At 40.8% G+C, this 19,230-nt stretch overlaps 3 protein-coding genes across 9 annotated transcripts in view; 2 read left to right on the top strand and 1 right to left on the bottom strand.

Annotated features, from left to right (window-relative positions):
• Window positions 1–1,865, bottom strand: part of ppfia4 (PTPRF interacting protein alpha 4) — a 57,375-nt gene extending 55,510 nt beyond the window's left edge. For 2 of the 4 annotated variants that reach the window (XM_035151899.2, XM_035151900.2), the window contains exons 1-2: window positions 1,516–1,865; window positions 1,025–1,325 (exon numbers count right to left, since the gene is read on the bottom strand). In XM_035151899.2, the coding sequence (XP_035007790.1) occupies window positions 1,025–1,282 (258 nt within the window). In that variant the 5' untranslated portion in view covers window positions 1,283–1,325; window positions 1,516–1,865. The remainder of the gene's footprint in view (window positions 1–1,024; window positions 1,326–1,515) is intronic. The other 2 variants (XM_035151898.2, XM_035151901.2) reach the window with 1 other exon arrangement.
• Window positions 1,866–5,483: 3,618 nt separating this feature from the next.
• On the top strand, window positions 5,484–10,417 carry tmem183a (transmembrane protein 183A). Its single transcript, XM_035152858.1, has 8 exons — window positions 5,484–5,679; window positions 5,814–5,903; window positions 6,338–6,508; window positions 6,598–6,757; window positions 7,028–7,208; window positions 7,489–7,569; window positions 7,699–7,854; window positions 8,738–10,417. Exons 1-8 carry the CDS (start codon window positions 5,616–5,618, stop codon window positions 8,921–8,923), a joined length of 1,089 nt encoding a protein of 362 aa, XP_035008749.1. The 5' UTR covers window positions 5,484–5,615; the 3' UTR covers window positions 8,924–10,417.
• Window positions 10,418–11,947: 1,530 nt separating this feature from the next.
• tfeb (transcription factor EB) overlaps window positions 11,948–19,230 on the top strand; it is a 31,418-nt gene continuing 24,135 nt past the window's right edge. For all 4 annotated transcript variants that reach the window (XM_035149614.2, XM_035149609.2, XM_035149621.2 and 1 more), the window contains exon 1: window positions 11,948–12,244. The gene's annotated coding sequence lies outside the window, so the exon portion shown is untranslated. The remainder of the gene's footprint in view (window positions 12,245–19,230) is intronic.

The raw sequence follows: 19,230 nt of genomic DNA, 5'->3' as shown, positions 1-19,230 counted from the left end.
GTATACTCAGAAAATCGGAGCTCTACCACCCTCTTCATAAATTAGACAATAATGCTCAACTTTTTCAGGCCTACCTCCAGTTAGTGTTTCTAGATTTGTGGCTGTCGTTAACCACTGGTACTGATAGAAATCAAAGTAGAAGCACCATGGCAGGACTGATCTGCTGGTTGGGCCAAGAGCAAAAACATTTCTGCACCCCTGTTCAATCTAGATATCACCCGCCCCTGGAGCAATCTACGAATATGCAACACATGAGAAAGCAATAAAGAAATCGTATAATCACCTCAGACGAGGAGGTTATGGTTTCATCCCTGTCCGTTTGTTTGTTTGTTTATTTGTTACACAAAAACAACTGATTTGAGTTTCACAATACTTGGTGGAAGGATGCGGTATGGGTCAGGAGAGAACCCATAACATTTCCATGCGACTCAGGGAGCAAATCCAGTATTTTCTTTTTACTTTCGTTGACATTTTTCAACACCATTTTCCCAGGGAGTACTGTAGGTCATAGATCTTAATGGAAAAAACAGGAGCATTAAGGGAACTGATATTCATGAGTGTGTCCAATTTGGTGCAGCTTCATTGAATCTAAGATGACAGTTGGGCCTTGGCGGAGGTATGCGCTCCACTGAGTGCCATTCTCGTTCGATTTGGACACAGTCCCTTTATAGATAGAGCCTTAAGATTAAGTGTGAAAAAGCAGGACACACCATGGGGCCCTTACCATGGCATTTATTCTGCTTTTGTGGTGCATATTCCCAATACAAGCAGATCAACACAAACCAAGAGACAAAAAAAATGGCAGGACTGGAGCTGTCAGGGCTGCTGGATCTGTGATCCTCCAGCCTGCTCTACCTGGTTCATGATCCGTCCCTGAGTTATTCTTCCAGGATAACATCTTCATGTTATCTTCTCACATACGTCTACTTGTCCGCTTCGATGTCATATCATACCAAACGACAAACATCACCACATCCATCTCGCCCCCACAGCCCGACCCTCCAGAGGCCCGGCTGCTCCTCACCTGAGGTAGCGAGGCGTTGATCTGCCGCTGGAGCACGTCCCTCTCGTGCAGCGCCCCCTGCAGCTTGGTCTGGGACTGGATGAGGGTCTCCTGAGTCTCCCTGAGGGACTCCAGCAGCTTGTCCCTCTCGTCCAGCATGTTGACCATCAGCTGCTCGAAGTTGGCCTCCTGGTCCGAGCCGTTCGGCACGCCGCCGGTGGCCCTGGGAGGACCGGCCGAGTCTCCTTCGCTGATGGTCGGCATCACCTCGCACATCATCTTCCCGGCTCTGCGGTCCGGGCAATGCTATAGGACAGTGTCGCTGTCGGGATTAAGAAGGTAAACGAGCTGGGTTACAAAGCGTGATAATCGGACTCACAAGAACTGATAAGAGGCCCTTTAACGCCCCGTGGCGACGCACCAGCCTGTGCAACACATACGCGCCTTATTCCCGTTGCATTAAATCCCCATCGTGCACCGAGCGCGCATCCTCCACCTTTCCATCGCCTTACCTAATCAGAGTGGTTGAAAAGACGAGATGGTGATCGACCTTTCATCCATATTAACCGGCGTTTCTTCACCCAGTGAGCAGATCCGCCCTGCCCGGCGCGCCATGCACGCACATGTAGAAATCCCGGCGTGATGGTGTGATTGACAGCTCAGAGATAGACGGGTGTGTGGTTTGGAGGGGTGGTGCCCGCGAGCGTGACGGAGATCATAGCAGGCAACATCCGAGAGGAGACGTTCAATCTGCGTCCTTTAGTGGTGGGGACGGCGAGAGAGAGCCAGTGTTATCTGCATCCGCCTTCTCCGCTCCCATCTCTCTCCACACACACACACATCGACACACACACACACACACACACGCACACACGCTCACACGCACACACGCACACGGCCACCGACGCTCACTCCTCCTCCTCCTCCCACACACACAGTCACTCTGTCACACACATAGACACGCCATGCCTGCACATCCATCTTTGTGAGGACACTCGTGGACATAACATATACCCCAACCTTATCCACCACAGATTGCGAAGACTGGACCAATGTCCTCATTCCATAAGGTCTGCAATTTAAACGGGTCCTCACAAAGAGAGAAGTGCACAAACACACACGCAGCTTTGCGCAACTATCCCGATTAGGACTTTGCATTGACTTCCATTAGCTGTGGACACACACACACATATGTTTGTACTTATATCTTAGTAAGGACAATCATCGACATATACATTCCCTAGCCCCCTTACCCGAACCTTAACCACTCAAACTAAATGCCCAACCCTAACCTGGACCTAATTCTAACCCTAACCCTAAAACCAAGTCTTAACCCTCAAAAAGCCCATTGAAAAAGTAAGGACCACACAAAACGTCCCCACTTTCAAAACATGTCCTCACTCTGTTGGGGCTATGCTTAAAATGGTCCTCACAAAGATATAAGTTCAGGACTACACACACACACACACACACACACACACACACACACACACACACACACACACACAGGAATCTTCAGTTGTCACTCCAGCTCTCCAAAGGGACCAACTCCCCACCGTCAGCCTCTAAGCGTTTTGCACCACATGCACATGTAAAAGAGAGGAATCAGCTGGATGGTCCATTGATGTCACCCATATATTGATCATAGACTTATAGATAGCACAGATTTAACCCTCACTGGCAGTAGTAGGCTACTAATGAGCCATTCTCATCAGCACCACTAAGCACCTTCATGTCCTGGCAGCTCCTGAGCCATGATGGTCGTGTACTTTGAGTGTGCAGCGCACCCTGCAGGATGGACACGAACCTTAAGATTATAAATAATAGTAATAAGAAAATGTTTCCCTGCTTTTCATTCTTATTTATAATCTTAATGTTAGGGTTAGGAATTCTTCTAACACCATGGTTCACTCTGAATGGCTAACCCTGGATCTCACTAAATTTCATTGATCAAGCACTATGGTACATATCCTCATTTTGGTGGTTGTACTGTATATGTTGCAAATTTAGGAGCTGCACTACAAAATATCCGTTCACATTGACAGGCCTGCAGCCAGGCAGAGGCATGGAGCTTCATGAACTGTCTTTGACAACAAACAAAAGATAGCTTACTCCAAAACACAGAGAAGTCCAGTGGGTTCTATCGAGTCCCGTTTTAATTCAAATGTGTTTTCTATGTATTTGTTGATGACTTTTTGTGAGACGGTTTGCAGTGACTTGAGCTGTTAAAAAATGTAAAACCCATCTAAGGTCTTGCTATATAAAAAACAAACTTCAATCTGTTAAACCAAACAACAGTGTCTATTTATTAGGTATTAATGTGTGTGAGCACCATCCTGTTGAAATTTTAAAGGCATGAGTAAAAGACTCTTGCCAAGGATGTAAAAGTAGATTTGATTAATAAATTGACGTTTTTATTTTCGTAAAACAGAGAGAACGTATAATTTGGTGAGTCACTGCAGTTTCTCTGACACATTACAGATAGGCCTGATTTTGTCCCACATTCTCCTTAACTCATGACTGATGTTTTAAAAATCTGAACTGTTACTTAAAGAAAAATCCACATGGAAATGGAGACTGGATTGCAGTCCCTGCTCAGTGCATGAAGAGTTAAATAATTAGTCTACATGAAAAAGTAACACAGTTGACCATAATCAGATTTACCTATAGATCATTTACTAATGAGGTTCAGCAGAGGTTTGGCTGCTCAATTTTTGAAAATTAAGTAAAGTAAGATATAAATTGTCAGTCATTTTTTCATAAAGTTTCTCAAAGTATATATTCAATTAAACAATCTGACTCTTTCTATCAATGTAGTTTTCATTTGTGATTTTGGTACAAGTTAATCCAGATGTGTACATAAATGCATACTATCAGTGCACAATTATGAAATTATGAAAACCTTTATTGAATCAAAATTCACCTGGTAGCAACAAATGGTTATTTATTGCCACCTAGTGGTTGGAATAGATTAACTGAAGCAGTGTTTCCACAATAATAATGTCAAAGGGATTTTTCAACCCAAACCATGTTTTCCTAAACCTAAACAAAAGGTTTTGTCACAGCTGAAAATCTGAAGCCAGAAATCCTGAAGACAAATTTCTCCCAAGAGCTTTCCCCACTGACCTCTTCTGACATGTGCATTCACATGTACTGTTGTGTGTTTTTTATTGAAATACCAAACTAGCAGTTCTCCAATCTGTCCAGCATTTATGACACAGAAAAGTCCAGAGGGCTGTGGGAATAATCCCTTGGGTCTTTTGGCAAGTGAGATTTATTCAGATTTTAATTGCAGATGCACTTGGGGCAGTTGTAGGTTGAAATACTAACAATGAGAATATATATTGTTCTTTGATGCCTGATTACCTTGTTGTAAAGGGACAATCTTGTCATACGGAGAACACCTTCATAAGGTGAAATCGATGCTCTGTGTTACACAAATGACACGACTGTGAAAACACATAGTGGTCATATGATATTTGACAACACAGATGCAGACATCAGAGGGTTTCATGGGTTAATTTCTCCTGACATCTCCTTTGACACATCTCTTAAGTTGGAGGAAATGAGACACTCAAAGTTTTGATAATGTAATCGTCAAAGAGGTAAAAGTAGCACCTTTGTTTTTTTTGGTCAGAGATTTCTCCCCAAAAACTAATTGCCCTTGGAGACGTGACTCCGTGCCGCTGAGTTTTCAAGGTCTTGACAACAATGTTGTCAACAGCCAGTCTGCGATGGCCTGCAGCACGGCTAGGAAATACTGAACACCGGACCTTTTTAGCATTATGATTACTGGGGCTGATAACATTGTCAGAGGTAATGATTTCTGTCCGTGTCTTCCTTCTCTGACAGATGGTTATTATGGAAGTCTAAGAGGCTCAGTGATGTATGGGGCAGTTTTAAACGCCTGTATTAGCACCCTTATGAGTGGCAGAGTGAAAAATTGGCCCTTCACTGAAGTCAGATGGACAGCAGGCTCTTCAGGAATACTATGATTAACTGTTTTCTACAAATCCTTCAGTGGATGCCTGACAGGTTATTTACTTCTTAGTCATTTAGAATAGCTGAAGCCCCATGTGTCAGTTAATGTGACATATTTAGTAAAAAACAATACAAACAGCTTCACATTCACACACACACAGGTTTGCTCTGCATACCTTACATAATGCTGTATACTAACATCACAAGGACCTCTGGAGTTTGGGAAGTATAATGAAAAGTAGTGGTAGAAAAGCAGGGTTTGTAAATTGTTCTTCTGAAACTACAAGTAAAACATAAATATACATCATCCTTCCAAGAGAATGTATAAAGCGCAGATATTCTAACAATAATCTGTTGATTGTGGTAGATCCACTTTCCTTCACCCTTAAACGAGAGACATTCTTGCAATGCTCATATCTACCGGCAGGTGGCAGTAAAGCGACGGAAACAAACAACAACAATAATCTCGCGATACTTGTGACACCACGTCATTCCATGATGGCTGAAGATCCTGGCGGAACACTTTTCAATTTCTCTGTCATTTTTCTTTCTTTCTCTGTACGTCGGCTTGCCATAGAGGCATGGCAGGACTCACAGCCCCGCTAAGCGTTCGCAGATCATTGGTGTCGACATGCCCAAGAAAGGGAACCGAAAACGGCTGAAATTTAAGACTGGGGACGTCTGTTCGGAATCAGGCAGGTTACGTTTACGTTAGCCAGCTAGCTAGCTAGCTAGCTATTATGGTTATTGCAGGCTTTGCTGATGTGTGATAAAGAAAAAAATACTCAAACTATATTTATTAGAAAATATCATGTTTTTTCCCCCCTAGTGACGGTAGCTGATTATGCTGATGCCGACCCAGCTGTTGTGAAGTCGGGGAGGGTGAAGAAGGCTGTGGTGAATGCAGTTGCTAAAGAAGGTAAAGCTGTGACAGTGTTCAGTGTAGGGCTGGATCATATGGTCACAAATTATATTAAGATTAAAACCTTCGAATTAATCGACAATGATCACGTTTAATGTCACGTTACTGTTCATTGTAAGTTTAAATACAGATATTTGCTCCTGAGTGAATGTTGTGGTTTTAAACTCTTCCTCATGTGCAGAGAATGACAAACACTCGATAAACAGCAAAACCTCCTACAGATCTGAGGTCAATTGTGCGTTATACCTCTTCACTGTGATTATATAAACATACATATCGACATGTATTGAAGCTTTCTTATATTGCTATTGACAAAAATTCAACTTTGGTTATTATTGACATTGTTTAATAGCCCAGCGCTAGTACAGTTTGACCTTGTCTGATCGAGGTGACCCTCGTGCTTTACTTACCATTATGCTGTTTTTATCCAGTGAAATCCCTCTGTGGCCTGGAGGCGTCTCAGGGGGCTGTAGAGGAAGTCCTCTCGTCTGCTGCGAGTGTCAACACAGACGCTTCGGACGGCAGTGAAGACCTGGACCCCGAAGAAGATGGAGAACCTGAAACTAAGGTGGCCCACAAGAAGAAAAACAAGAGAAGAAAGGGTATTATTTTAGTTTTCTTCATGAAATATATATATTAGCATTACTTGAGATTTCTTGGTTACAGTGGTGTTTGCATGTTGTCTTCTCAGAGAGCAGTGAGAGCAGCGATGGGGGGGAGTATCCAGTGGATATTTGGCTAATGCTCTCGGCCTATATTCGGCCTGAGGATGTGTGCAAATTTGCGCTAATCTGTAGAAATGCCTGGACAGTCACTTGCACCGCAGCTTTTTGGACAAGGCTTTATAGAAGGTGAGGCGGTTTAACTGATTGATTGCGCAAACTTAATTTACATTTTATTTTTTTTTACCAAAGAATGAATTAAAGGCAATCTTTAATTGATCTTTATTGAGCCATTCAGTCCAAAACTAATTTGCTAATTCATTCAAATGCTCATAAAACTTTCTATGCTCAATAAAATATCTTGAATCTGTCCTAATAAATTAGCAAAGTGATGAAGCAAATTGACATCAAATTAACAAGTTTTCTTTCCCTGTCATTTTCAATCTCTCTTTCTTAAAGACACTATAGGATTGATGTTGATCTGCCATTTCGTCTCCAGCCTTACTCCATTGATATGATGCACCGTCTACGGGCCCGCGTCATTCGCTCCCTTTTCCATTTGTACGAGCCATTCAGCTTGCGTGTCTCGAAAATTCCTGCCCTGCCCGAATCCACGCCCACAACATTGCTTAACTCCAGGGTAAATGAACAGATGTTTGACTGTAGTCGTTGTGCTTAGTAAGGAATGCAGAGCTATAGTTTTGTCTTTATTTAATTTCCATTCCCTGATCTGATTGCATGTTAAATAGGATTAGCTTGAGATGAAGGTCTTTGTCTTTTTCATATGAATGTCCTCATGACTGGAAAGCAAAACTCAATTTTAATTAGGTCTATTTAAAACCCGCTGTGAAACACCAAGTCAAAACACAGATTTCACTCTGGAAACAGCAGCTTTAAATGCTTAATTTTTTTTGTTGCAGTGTTTACTCTTCTGGATCAAAAGGGTGTCAGGGACTCGACCAGATGTATTGTGGGAGTTCAACTTCAAGTTTTTAAAGCAGGTAAAGGGCTTCCTCAAAACCAATTACATTTCTACATTTATTATCTTCATTACAAGTTGGTAATGGCCTACTGTGACTCCTGTTGTCATGTTTATGATTTGTGTATTTCTCTGTTTGTCTCCATCGCAGCGGGGACACAGTAAAAATGGTTGTGCCAAGTCCTTGAGCTTGCCCAGACAATACGAACATGTCCACACAAACCCAGACACTGACTGCTATTTGCTTCAGGTCACCACACTCAACTTCATCTTCACCCCTGTGGTCATGGGCATGACCCTGACCTTGGTTAGTATTTATTGGTGGTCCATTAGCAAGTGTTGATGAGATTTATGTTGACTGTTAACATTTTAAATTAAAAGAATACTTGTATAAGACAGTTTTTAATGAAAAAACATAATGTTGGTATACACAACCAACCAGAGGGTTCATTTGGATTTATTTCATGATAAAACCTCCAGCTCTGCTCTCAGTCCTCAGAAACACCACAGTTGTGTAATACTAATGATTAGACAGATCTTTCCACAATGTATGATAATGTACAAACCATTTAATTAAAAAATTAATGACTTCAAATATCAAAATATTCCTCAGATTGTCAGTAATGTTGAATTGGCCAGGGTAGTGCTGAGGTCAGGCAGGACCATGACAGAATCCTGCCCAGCGTCAGTGGCCATAATAAGGTGTTGAGAACATCAGCAGATCTGTATCTGCCTTACATCAGATTTCACTAATGAAAAGAAGGTTTGATTTGGTAAAAGTTGCTTGGGGTTTAGAGGTCTCTGACAGCTTTTTGAGAAGTGCTTGAAAGAAGATAGAGTAAGGCCAAAGATCAGCGAGGAGTTAACTAGTGAGAGCACAGGGGCAAGTTGTAGATGTAAACTCTAGTTGGGGTGAGAGGAAGTCATTTTTATATGAGCTACTGTTTAACAGTTTGTACGACGTTATGGCAGCCCCAAAAATCTGAAAACTGAACTGAAGTGTTGAATCATGTCAAAAAAACCTCTGGGCAGTATGTTTGTTGAAAATATGCTAATTCATGTATATTTATTATCTTTTTGCTTCAGCTTACATTATCTTCACCGCTTGATCATAGACTAATGAGAAGATGAACTTATGTACATTATTTCCTCTTCTAATCCACACTTTCCTGTCTCTGTATCTCTCATAGTTCACAATCAACGTCAGCACAGACATGCGGCACCATCGTGTCCGTCTGGTGTTCCAGGACTCGCCACTCCACCGTGGGAAGAAGAGGGTTGATCACTGCGGGACCCAGGTGGTGTTGGATCCCGTCCACAGTGTGAGGCTAATGGACTGGTGGCATCCACAGTACCCCTACATATCCTCCATATAGGATATCTGCTCTCTCAGTTCTCAGTTCCTGCTGCAGCATTATTCCCTCCTCAGTTACTCTAGGAGTTCCACTGTTAATTTCATCCCTCTCACCAAAAAGAAGAAATGCTATTGGGTGATTCTGCAAAACTCAAATCATGACAAGGTTTTTGCACATTCACATTTTTACTCGTCATCGTTAGATGTTAAGTCCAACACTGACTGGCCTCAGTTGGGATGCAAATACCTCCTTCTAGTGTGAAACAAGTTGCATGCCCATCCTCCACAGTAAATTATTCCTGCATGTCCATAGGACTTCAAGTTTACACTGCAGAATCATCCAATATGAGCATTATTCCTTGGGCTGTTTTTGTTGTTTATTTATACAAATCTGCCGATGTCCACACATCAGCAACCCGTCTTCTCTTCCAAAGTCTTTGTGTAATCATGGAGTAATAGGGCTGGGTGTTATGGAAAAGAAATTAATGTCATAACCAGGAAATCAATTGTCTTAGTACCTGTTAATTTATGAAAAACCAGATCAGATTGTTGAGTAAAGCACATTTCAAAGTCACAGTGAAACTGATTCATGGGAACTCTACAGATGGTTGTGGGAGAAATGAAATTATTTTCCATGGTTTGCATAATGTTTTACAATATTACAGCATTAGTTCATAGATGCATCACACACACATGGCAGACAGGAACATTTATTTGGTACTACTAGACCAGTCCCCCATTCTCCTAGCAGACAACATGGTTGTAAGTTGAACCTACATGTGTGACACATTTTGTAGAAGAGTTTCTAAAGCTCATGGATGAACAAGGTGCTATATTTGTACTTACCTCTTATAGTTTGTTTTATGCTCACTTGAAAGTTACTCTGAAATATCTAGATTTTTGCGTTGATTTGAGTTTTGATAATAATGCCCGACATATTGCTCTTTGAAAACCATGTTTTTTATTCTGGATGTATTTAATTCAAGGCAGCCTCTCTTAGTTTTATGTGAATATTAATGACACTGCTCTACACTGAAAGGGACAAAGATGATTTACTAGATGTCACCAGCTCACCTGCTGATTTGGGCAGTGTTTCTTTTAAGTGTTTCATGGCTGAAATATCTTGACTGTTTTCTCGCTGATCGTGTGGGCCACGTCCCTCACTGCCATCCACCTCTAGACACTCAGGCTCATCTCTGAGGTTCAAAGTGGTTTGTCTTGTGCATATTGAATGTAAGTAGATTCATACCAATCACATGCTTGATACCAATCAATTGGTATGGAGGGAATGAGCTACTATTGATATTGTCTATCCATCATTTATAATTGATTTGTTTTGCACCCATACAAATATTGTTAGATTACACCTCTAGGCATAAAAAGATTGCAGGAGGCTATAGGAGAGCCAGTTTGTTTTGGTTAGCAGCATTAGATTATGAGTCTAGTTATATCAGGTGAGAGTTCCTCTGATTAAAATAAACTTACTGCACTGAAATAAACTGAAACTGCCCATGAAGAATGCCTCTGCTCTTCTGTCATGCAATGTTGATGCACAATATGAGTGATTTTTTTGCTTCCCACTAGTGGTCATACTGGGTACTACCTGTGCCTAACACCACCCGTCATCACACGTCACAACCACACACGCACACAACGGCAGACGTGTATATATAAGGTAAACCTTGAGAACACTGAAGACTCGAGCATGAACAGCTTGAAATTCAGACCGCATTTAACATATTAGTGGTTTAGTAATAGTACAAATGAATAGATAAAATGTTAAGTAAAAGTACCACAGCCAGTTTTCTACTTAAGTGGTATTGCAAAAATGTAGTGGAGAAGAAAGTAGAAATATTTGCTGAGAGATGTAGTGGGTTAAAGTGAAAAGTACCCCAAAATAAATCTATGTAAGTAAAGTACACGAATATGCATCTAAGTACAGTAACAGAGTAAACGTAGTTCATAACATCCCACTGCATATTATTGGCTGAGATCTTCAAAACCATGGAGATCAGTTCAATTTAAAACAGGCAGAAATGTGTAATCAACAACAGTACATAGACTCACTGAGTAAAGAGGGAAATATAGCTGATATAAAATATGTACTTGTTGCAGGACTACTGATCCCATTGTATTACACTATTACACACCAAACAAATTATAATATTAATTTCATTTGTCAGGGACAGTACATAACAACACTATGTAATTGCCCCATAGATAACCAAGAGGGTAATTTTCCTCTGTGGTCCCTGACCAGGTGTAAAGTTGACAGCCTAAAATCAATAAAAGGTTACATATTTAAAACAGTTATCATGATGTTGATAGTATCAATTAAGTAATTAACCCTAATATAGAGATATATAGGCAGAAGACAATCGTGGGCAGTGAATGAAGCAAAGCAAGACATTAAGATTCATTAAAGCAAACAAACAACACACAAACACCAGCAAGGACAGACATGAAAACAAGGTCAACATCAAACAACAAATGAGTAAAAACAGATAAGAGAAGATAAAGACAGACATAAGTAGAGCAGAATAATAATACTAAATAAACGAAATTTACACTGAATCCTAATTGGGAATAAACAAATTTATAATATATTGCACATAGTTTTATATTGTACATACTTCAAAATAATATTTACTTCTACTTCTTTTATATATTTAATTTAATTGAAAATATATATATTTTTAAATATTGATCTTTTACTCAAGGCTTCAGGCCTTATTTGTCTCCTTATTTCCCTATTTTGCTTCATCATTGACCTACTTACGAGTTTGTTATGCACCAAACACCAAAGCAAATTCCTTGTGAGTTGAAAACTTTAGCAATAAATCTGACTTGGTGGGTAACGTATAAATAAACCTGGAGCCACAACATGTAAACTGACTAAAAGAAGCAGCACACTGGGGGGAACAGTCAAGATAAACGACTCCTTCAGTCCCGATTCGTCTATTTTGGATGAAGTCGCGTCATCGCCCTGAAATACCCAAGCGTGACGAGCATGTGCGAAGACTACATTTCCCAGAAGCCCGCGTGCGCTCTGCCATTGGCGGCGGCACAGGTGACTGCAGACGCTCCGGGTCGTGACAACATCTCGACGGTCGATACGAAAACAAATTAGCTCCGGAGCCTCCAGCGGCTGCTCTCGCTGTGGCAGCGGCTTGTGGACGTACAGAGAAAACTTCTAAACTCCCGAGTTTGGGTGTCCCGTTGAGGTTCTGGACAGGGTTTGATTCCCCTGCGCCCGGCTGGTGCCAGGGGCTGCGCACAGGAGCGGACACGCACTTTTCCTGAACCCGACTCTCGCCTGCGTACTGTCTGACCTTCAGAGCGGGTAAGTGATAGTTTACCTCCGACTCTCAAACTCCGCTTCCGCTCGAACACCCGACACCTCCGGAGCAGCAGCGAGGATCCATCCGAAGTGCGTATCGTTCACTTTACAGGCGACAGCTCAGGGATTTCACCATTTAAAATGAGCCGGAGACTTATTATTATTCGTCCTCAAAAAAAGAAGTGAAGCCATCTCTGTGCTGTACTGTTCAGTTACACGTGGTTGATTTATATATGTCATGTGTGCATGTGACATGTTGTTTATTCTGTATCCTTCAACTTCACATAGAAGCATCACAAATCCACAGGGCACCATTTCTTTTATTACAACTTCTCCTTGTGATAACTTTAGTGTGATCCATGTAAAACATTATAAACAACAATAAGATCAATTAATACACAGATTTTAGTTTATATTTATTTAATGATAATATTTATGAATATTTTTGTGTGTATATATATATATAAATAAAACTGTCTTGGGTGGAAATGTGACTGGATTTATTTGATGATATATAATTTATTATCTTAGAGTGAAAATAGTACATTTATTTTTTTATTTTAATTTACTACAATTTACATTTCCTTTCACTTGCAATAGCACTCAAAGAACAACATTTAAAAATTCAATTACATAACAATTCAATAACCTTTCCCATGGTTGCGTTCAGACTCAATTTTAGCTCAGTGTTATTATTTTCTAGTGTATTGCAGAGTACATGTTTTACCATAAACAATGAGGATTCTGAAATAGAATAACATCAAAGTATGAAAATAACTCCCTCTGTAATTCTGCTGCTTTACTTTTTATCGAGGACACTGGTGCTACTTTAGGAGTTGGACCATAATGCACCACTTTCATGTCTCTGCCTAGAGCTGCCCTCCTCTTGCCATTTATAAGCTGTAGCTGGGCCGGTATCAGTAACAACACCTCAACCCCGGGGGCATGCTGCTATGTATAAGCTGTGACAGTAAACTGTTCAGATTGTAATACTCGGCTGCTTGTTCACGTGCTTTCCTTGACGGTGCTGTGTATTGCCAACACAAAAATAATGGAGGCACTTCTCACCATTTATTCCCCCTGTGGCCCTCTCTCAGCAGAACTGGTGTATTTATATACATTATATTTAGTATGTGTTCATTTTGAGTGGAGGGTGCGGCTTGTTTTGCCTGTTGCTTTCGAGTAATTTCAGTAAGTCATTATGTGACGCCACTAATGACCTATGAAATATATCTGGGATTAAGATGCAATTTTAGAAGCAGGCACGTGTTTGACTGCAAGATAAAGTGAGATTTTTGTATCCATCTATAAAATCAGACATTTTTGCCATACTAGGTTATTTTTCTTGATTGTCGTATATTTGAAGAATATTAGAGGGGTACTAATGAAGATGATGGCAGTAACCATCAAAACACAACCTTGTGGACTGAACTTTTTAGCTCCTGTGCTCATAAAGGTGTAATTTAACCCCCCCAACAGCCAGTCTGCTCGCAGGCCTCTTGGCTGGCCTACATGTCTCCTCAGAGTATGTGTGCCACCTTACATCACAGCAAGTGTTTGACATTAGACACCATCCCCTGACCCCTCTGCCTGGTCCCTGCAATCCACTACATCATTCTACGAAAAACACAATGAGGTTCAAAGGTCAGAGCAGAGAGGTCTCATTAGGTCAAGTACAAACTTCGTGTTCCATTCATATCTTGTTTATTTTAATTTTATTCTTGATGAATTTAAAATACATGTCCCTTTACACGTTAACATGAACACTAATATGGTGATGACAGTAATGCGTAAACACTATGGGGACAAACTTATGTGAGTTACAAGAAAAAGAACGTCTTCAGAGATTCTAATAAACCATGAGTATATTATTATTGACAGATCATGGGAGGTTGATTTTAAGGAACTGCAGTAATGGGGAACAACAACAAAACGATATTGAAACAAAAGTCTTATGACTGGATAGGAAGACATGTTTTTGTAGATATGTTTTAAACACATACTGTGAATAGTATTTGGGTGCATTGGAATCATTATGTAACACAGAGAATCAGTGGATGTGTTAAGGCCTTGCTGCAAACAATTTGTCCAAATACAGTCGTGTTGATGCAGAGTTTTAACATGTGACTTAGTTAATCGACAGTTGTCATCACTGAATTACCATTCAACTGTAAAGACACATAGCGTCTTGTCCATTGTCTCTGACTCGACGTCATTTTTGGGAATCCATGAATGAAAATATTTCTGTGGTGTAAACAGATCATACAGATAGGTCTGGTCTTCAGCAGCACTGGTGCGCAGTGTTTGCGCAAATGTCACAATAATGCGGTGCTACCACATGTCAATGTCAAAGAAATCATAGAAGAGGACTTTAGATGTATCTGCTGTCTGTTACACTACATATTGTCAAATAATATAATAACCTTTATTGATAAGACTAGATGTGTACATAATAACCAGGTGTGAAGTGCTGCAGGCGCCCCACATACAGAGGGTTGAGTCCTCCTGCAGCGGCCATGGGTTCGGTTTCCAACCCATCCCTTTCCTGCGTGTCTTCCCCATTCTCTCTCCCCATTTCTCACGTACTATCATTTCAATAAAGGTGAAATATCAGAAAATATATCTTTTAAAAAAAAGCAATAATAATAACTAGGTGTTCGAGTGTAGCTGTTTAGACTTTTACCTGCACTCCCTCCCTGTGTCATTGCCAGAACAAGTGCTGAAGTGCAATAGAGAATGGGACAGATGCATAAGTCAGTGGGGTAACAGAGTGCACACAGTTTCAAAGATCAGGGGTCAGTAAACACACTGAGCTGTGAGGTCACTGTCAGTAAGGTCAAAGGTCACTAGCCAGTATTTGGAGCAACATTGAGGCCTGACAGAGTAATTGCGCTCCCTCCCCAACAGCACAGCTGCAACCTGCTCGGATGGCCGACAAAGGAAAACAGAGTTTAGTTTCAAGCACTAAAACCTGCAGAAGAGGTGACCGCTTTGACTGTGAAGTGTTTTAATTAAGACCCTAATAAAGCTTAACATGACCGCCCACTTTTAGAGCGGCTCTGGTTTTGGATGTAAATGTCCCATTCATCTCCTCCGTTGACATTTCACAAAATCTTTCGACCAACTACGAGATAAATTGCAACCATAAAACATTACATCCGCAGCAAGAAAATAATGGAAAGTAGAAAAAGGTTGATGGTACAGGAGTGTTTACATAAATATTTTAAGAGTGAAGGAACTACACATTCCATAAACAATTGCAAATGATCCCTTTCCAATAATAGTGACTTTCACCCTCATGGACTTTAGTTTCGTACCCGCCATGTTTTCCTCAGCTGTGTTAAACATTTCCATGGAAACAGAGAGGATTGTGGGTAGTGAAGTACCTATCCTTGACATTGTAGTTAAAACAAGTTTTTCTTAAAACACAGTTGATATCATACAAGCCCTACAATATTATGGCTGATAATCAAAATCTCTATTTAGAACCACGCTGTTGTATTACCTTCATACTGGCTGTATCAGAGCAGTTCTCTCCCCTGGTTTGTGTTCCATCAGTGTGTGTTTGTTTCTGAATATGTGACACTTTACCTCCTGATCACCATGTCACGTAGGTCCACACATTAGCTCAGGCATTGTGTCCTGTGTGCTGTGTATATGGAAAAGTGTGTGTGTGTGGGTTATATTTTCAGGCTCATTGGGCTCATGTCCGCTAGTAAGTGTTGGCAATAAGGTTAATTTTCCTCAGGTAAACAGAATCAGCCATACACACACACAAACACACACACACACACACACTGATACAGGCATACTGGCAAAGGCTCAATGGATGTACTCTAGTGTGAAAGAGCATTGGGTGTGTGTAAACACAGCTTCCTCCATTTGCCATATGGACAGATCTCCCATGACCTGGACAGGTTCGTGACTAGATCAGGAAAAGCTGTATGAGGAACTGTTTCAGTGGTGTACCTCAAAAATAACCTAAACATGGGAAAGAAAAACCAAAACACAAGTTTGTCTCTTGACAGTTGGACTTTTTCTTGAAATTTACAGAAATTACAGCAAGGCATGTGCTCTGTGACAACGTGACCCATGATCTATTAGAGGTGAGTGTGGGTGGGACATTATAGGGCATGTGCTGAATGTGTGACTCTACTTCCTCATCTCATCTCCACTCCACTGTTTCATATCCCCTTTTGAGTGACAGATGGTAGTGATGGTCTAACACAGTCTCTCTTTTCCCCCGTACGAACATCTGCATCTGTGAAGTACACAATGCAGCTGCCCTGTTGTGTATGTTAGGACAGTTGGCTTGTTAGTCTGAACTGCAGGTGGTTATTATCTGTATCATCTGGTTGTATCACTCTCAGATTCTCAATAAATGTCATGGAGTTGCACTTTTGCACGTTTAGACCTTCATCATACAAGGGGTATTCTCCACCTTGTCCTAGGCTCTAAAATCAAACAAGTACCATAATAACGCCCTCCTGGAAACCCTCAGTTGACACATCCATTCCAACTCATGTCATCTTGGGTATATAGACAAAGGGATTGTATCACCTAGTCCTAAAATGGAACTTATCTGCTATAGATGATGATCAGTCATCTATCTAGCTATGCCATTTAGAAATATTGAGACCAGCTGTTCCTGAAAACCAAATTAAATACCTGATTAAAATCCCTGTTTCTGGTTTTAGTGTAGACACTTTTATTTTACATGGTTGAAACATGGTTAAAAGCACACATTCCGTCTATTTCTTGATGAGCCCACTCAAGCTATAGAGTGCGAGCATATAAATGATGGGTACTCCGAAACAAACTCTGCAGTCCAGGTGCTTCTTTTCAAATGTTAACTGAAACTTTCTTCTTTGTTGTACAAAAATACCCAAACAAAATCTTTTCAGTAATGTTCTCAAAGACCGTGGGTGTGAATATGAGCATGGTCGAAGACTGGTGTGCTCTCGGCTCTGTAGCTTCAACAAACAAAACTAAACAAGCAGAGGTAGCACTTAAACTATTCAGCCAATCAAAAGCCAGGACTGCAATGCGAATGTGGAAGTGCCTATTCTTAACAAATCAAGCATGTCAGAAAACAATTTGAACAAACAACTCACACATACATTACATTTTAAAGAGGAAGAAGGAATGTTAAAGGGGAATTTTAGCATCTTCAACCTGAGCCATTTGTTTATAAATGTGTGTGTGTCTAAATGAATGGTACTAACAAAAACATTTGAAACTGCTCCATTAGATGATCTCCGCAGGCATCTGAGACACGGCGGCAGTGGCTACAATGAAATCTGATGGGGCAACTGTGACATTCCATGACATATCTACCAAAAGGGATTTTTCCCCCCAACAATTTAAAGCCCAAATTGTTATTCTGAGTCTTTGCTGAGGGCCTGGCAACATTACACATGTCTCTCTTAACAAAAAGTCTCACTCTCAAGTCTGCTGAGACTTGGGTTGTTGCTGTGGTTGGAGAGAGTTGTCTGGATTTTACTGTGAGAAACTGTTATGGCTTAATCTCTTTATGATGTGGACAATGGCAAAGAAGTATTTTACTTCAAGCTGTCCTTACTTGTTTGAGCCAGAGTATACAGATGACGAGCTCCTAGAAACTGAAATGTGAAGAAGGAGAGAAAGAAAGAGCAGAGGAGGGACATTGAGCTGTTGCACGGTTGAGAGTGAGACTTGTCATTGAGTCATGTGTTATGTTGCCAGACAGTTATAAAAGTACTTTTAGTGGACATTTTATGTACTGTCGCAATTGCTCCATAAGATTACACTGTAACCACTGCCACTGTCTCACGGCTGTCGGGGGAGACAATCTGCAGGACAAATTCCAAAATTACCATTAATTTACACACCTGCATTTATAAACATAAGGCCCAGGTTTAAGGCCCTTTTAACTTTTGCATTTTGAAAGTCTGCATCAATGTGTGCACAGTGATCTACTACAGATGTGAAAGTCTCAAAATGGCCTTGAACAATAATAAATAACATTATATCAATAGCAAAATCTGTGTGATATCTCTGCACAGCTGAAGAGCTAATATAATTTGAATCTGCTTAAAACCTCAGCAGTTTATTAAAAGTTGAATAGATAATTCCATCATCCCCATGATAGCATTAGTCAGTCTGTGGCAGAATCAGTTGTAGAAAAACATTTAGTGATACACTCACTGTAGAAGGTTGTGTCTGTGCATCTGTATAGAGACACAGCATTTCTTTGTCTGAAAAGTTTAATCACAAACTGTCCCCATATTTGGTCAGAGGACAAGCAATGGATGCTGATCTGGAGCGTGCGCGCGCGCGCACACACACACACACACACAGAAAGAGAGACAGGAAGTTCTTTTTTCTGCTGATTTAATTGATTATCACCGTTATGACCCCGACTTGAACTCTCCCCGTGTTTTTCATTGTTCCTGTCCTTTCTTGCCTCTCTCTCTCTCTCTCTCTCTCTCTCTCTCTCTCTCGTTCTCTTATCTTCTCAAGTCTGAAGAGGTCAAAGGCTGCCACATTCTTCATACTTAGTGGTAATTTAGTTTTCAACTTGTCTACACATTGAGAATGAAAGTTGGAGACAAAGTGAGAGAGCAGGATAAAGAGAGGAGAGGGGAATGGAAAGTTTTGTAAAGGATCAGGTTTTGGTGTGTGATGGCTGCAGTGAAATTCATTTTGTGTGTGTGTGCACGCATGTGCCTTATCTCCCAACTCATCTCCCAAATGCCTTTCATTCCATCTCTCCGTACATGGTGACTCTCACCCATGCAAAATGAAAATGCTGTGTGGCTGGTTGGCTGATTACCTCACTCTCTCTCTCACATACACAGGCACACTTACAGCACACTGCTTTTGTTTTTCAGTATTAATAACAGATCATTTATATGCTCTAGATCAATGTGTATTTTATGTATATCAATGTAATAATTTTTTGTGCAAAGCTAAGGAGAGACAATAGGAATTGTATTCTATATTTCTTT

This window comes from Hippoglossus stenolepis, chromosome 3 (genome assembly GCF_022539355.2).
Source record: "Hippoglossus stenolepis isolate QCI-W04-F060 chromosome 3, HSTE1.2, whole genome shotgun sequence".
NCBI lineage: Eukaryota > Metazoa > Chordata > Actinopteri > Pleuronectiformes > Pleuronectidae > Hippoglossus > Hippoglossus stenolepis.
Note: the sequence above shows the minus strand (reverse complement) of the source record. Positions and strands in the feature narration are given on the sequence as shown.

Coding starts and splice junctions, on each gene's coding strand:
- tmem183a (XM_035152858.1), top strand. CDS start 5,616: ATGCCCAAGAAAGGGAACCGAAAACGGCTGAAATTTAAGACTGGGGAC. Junction 7,570..7,698: donor ACTTCAAGTTTTTAAAGCAG/GTAAAGGGCTTC, acceptor TCTCCATCGCAG/CGGGGACACAGTAAAAATGG. Junction 7,855..8,737: donor TGGGCATGACCCTGACCTTG/GTTAGTATTTAT, acceptor TATCTCTCATAG/TTCACAATCAACGTCAGCAC.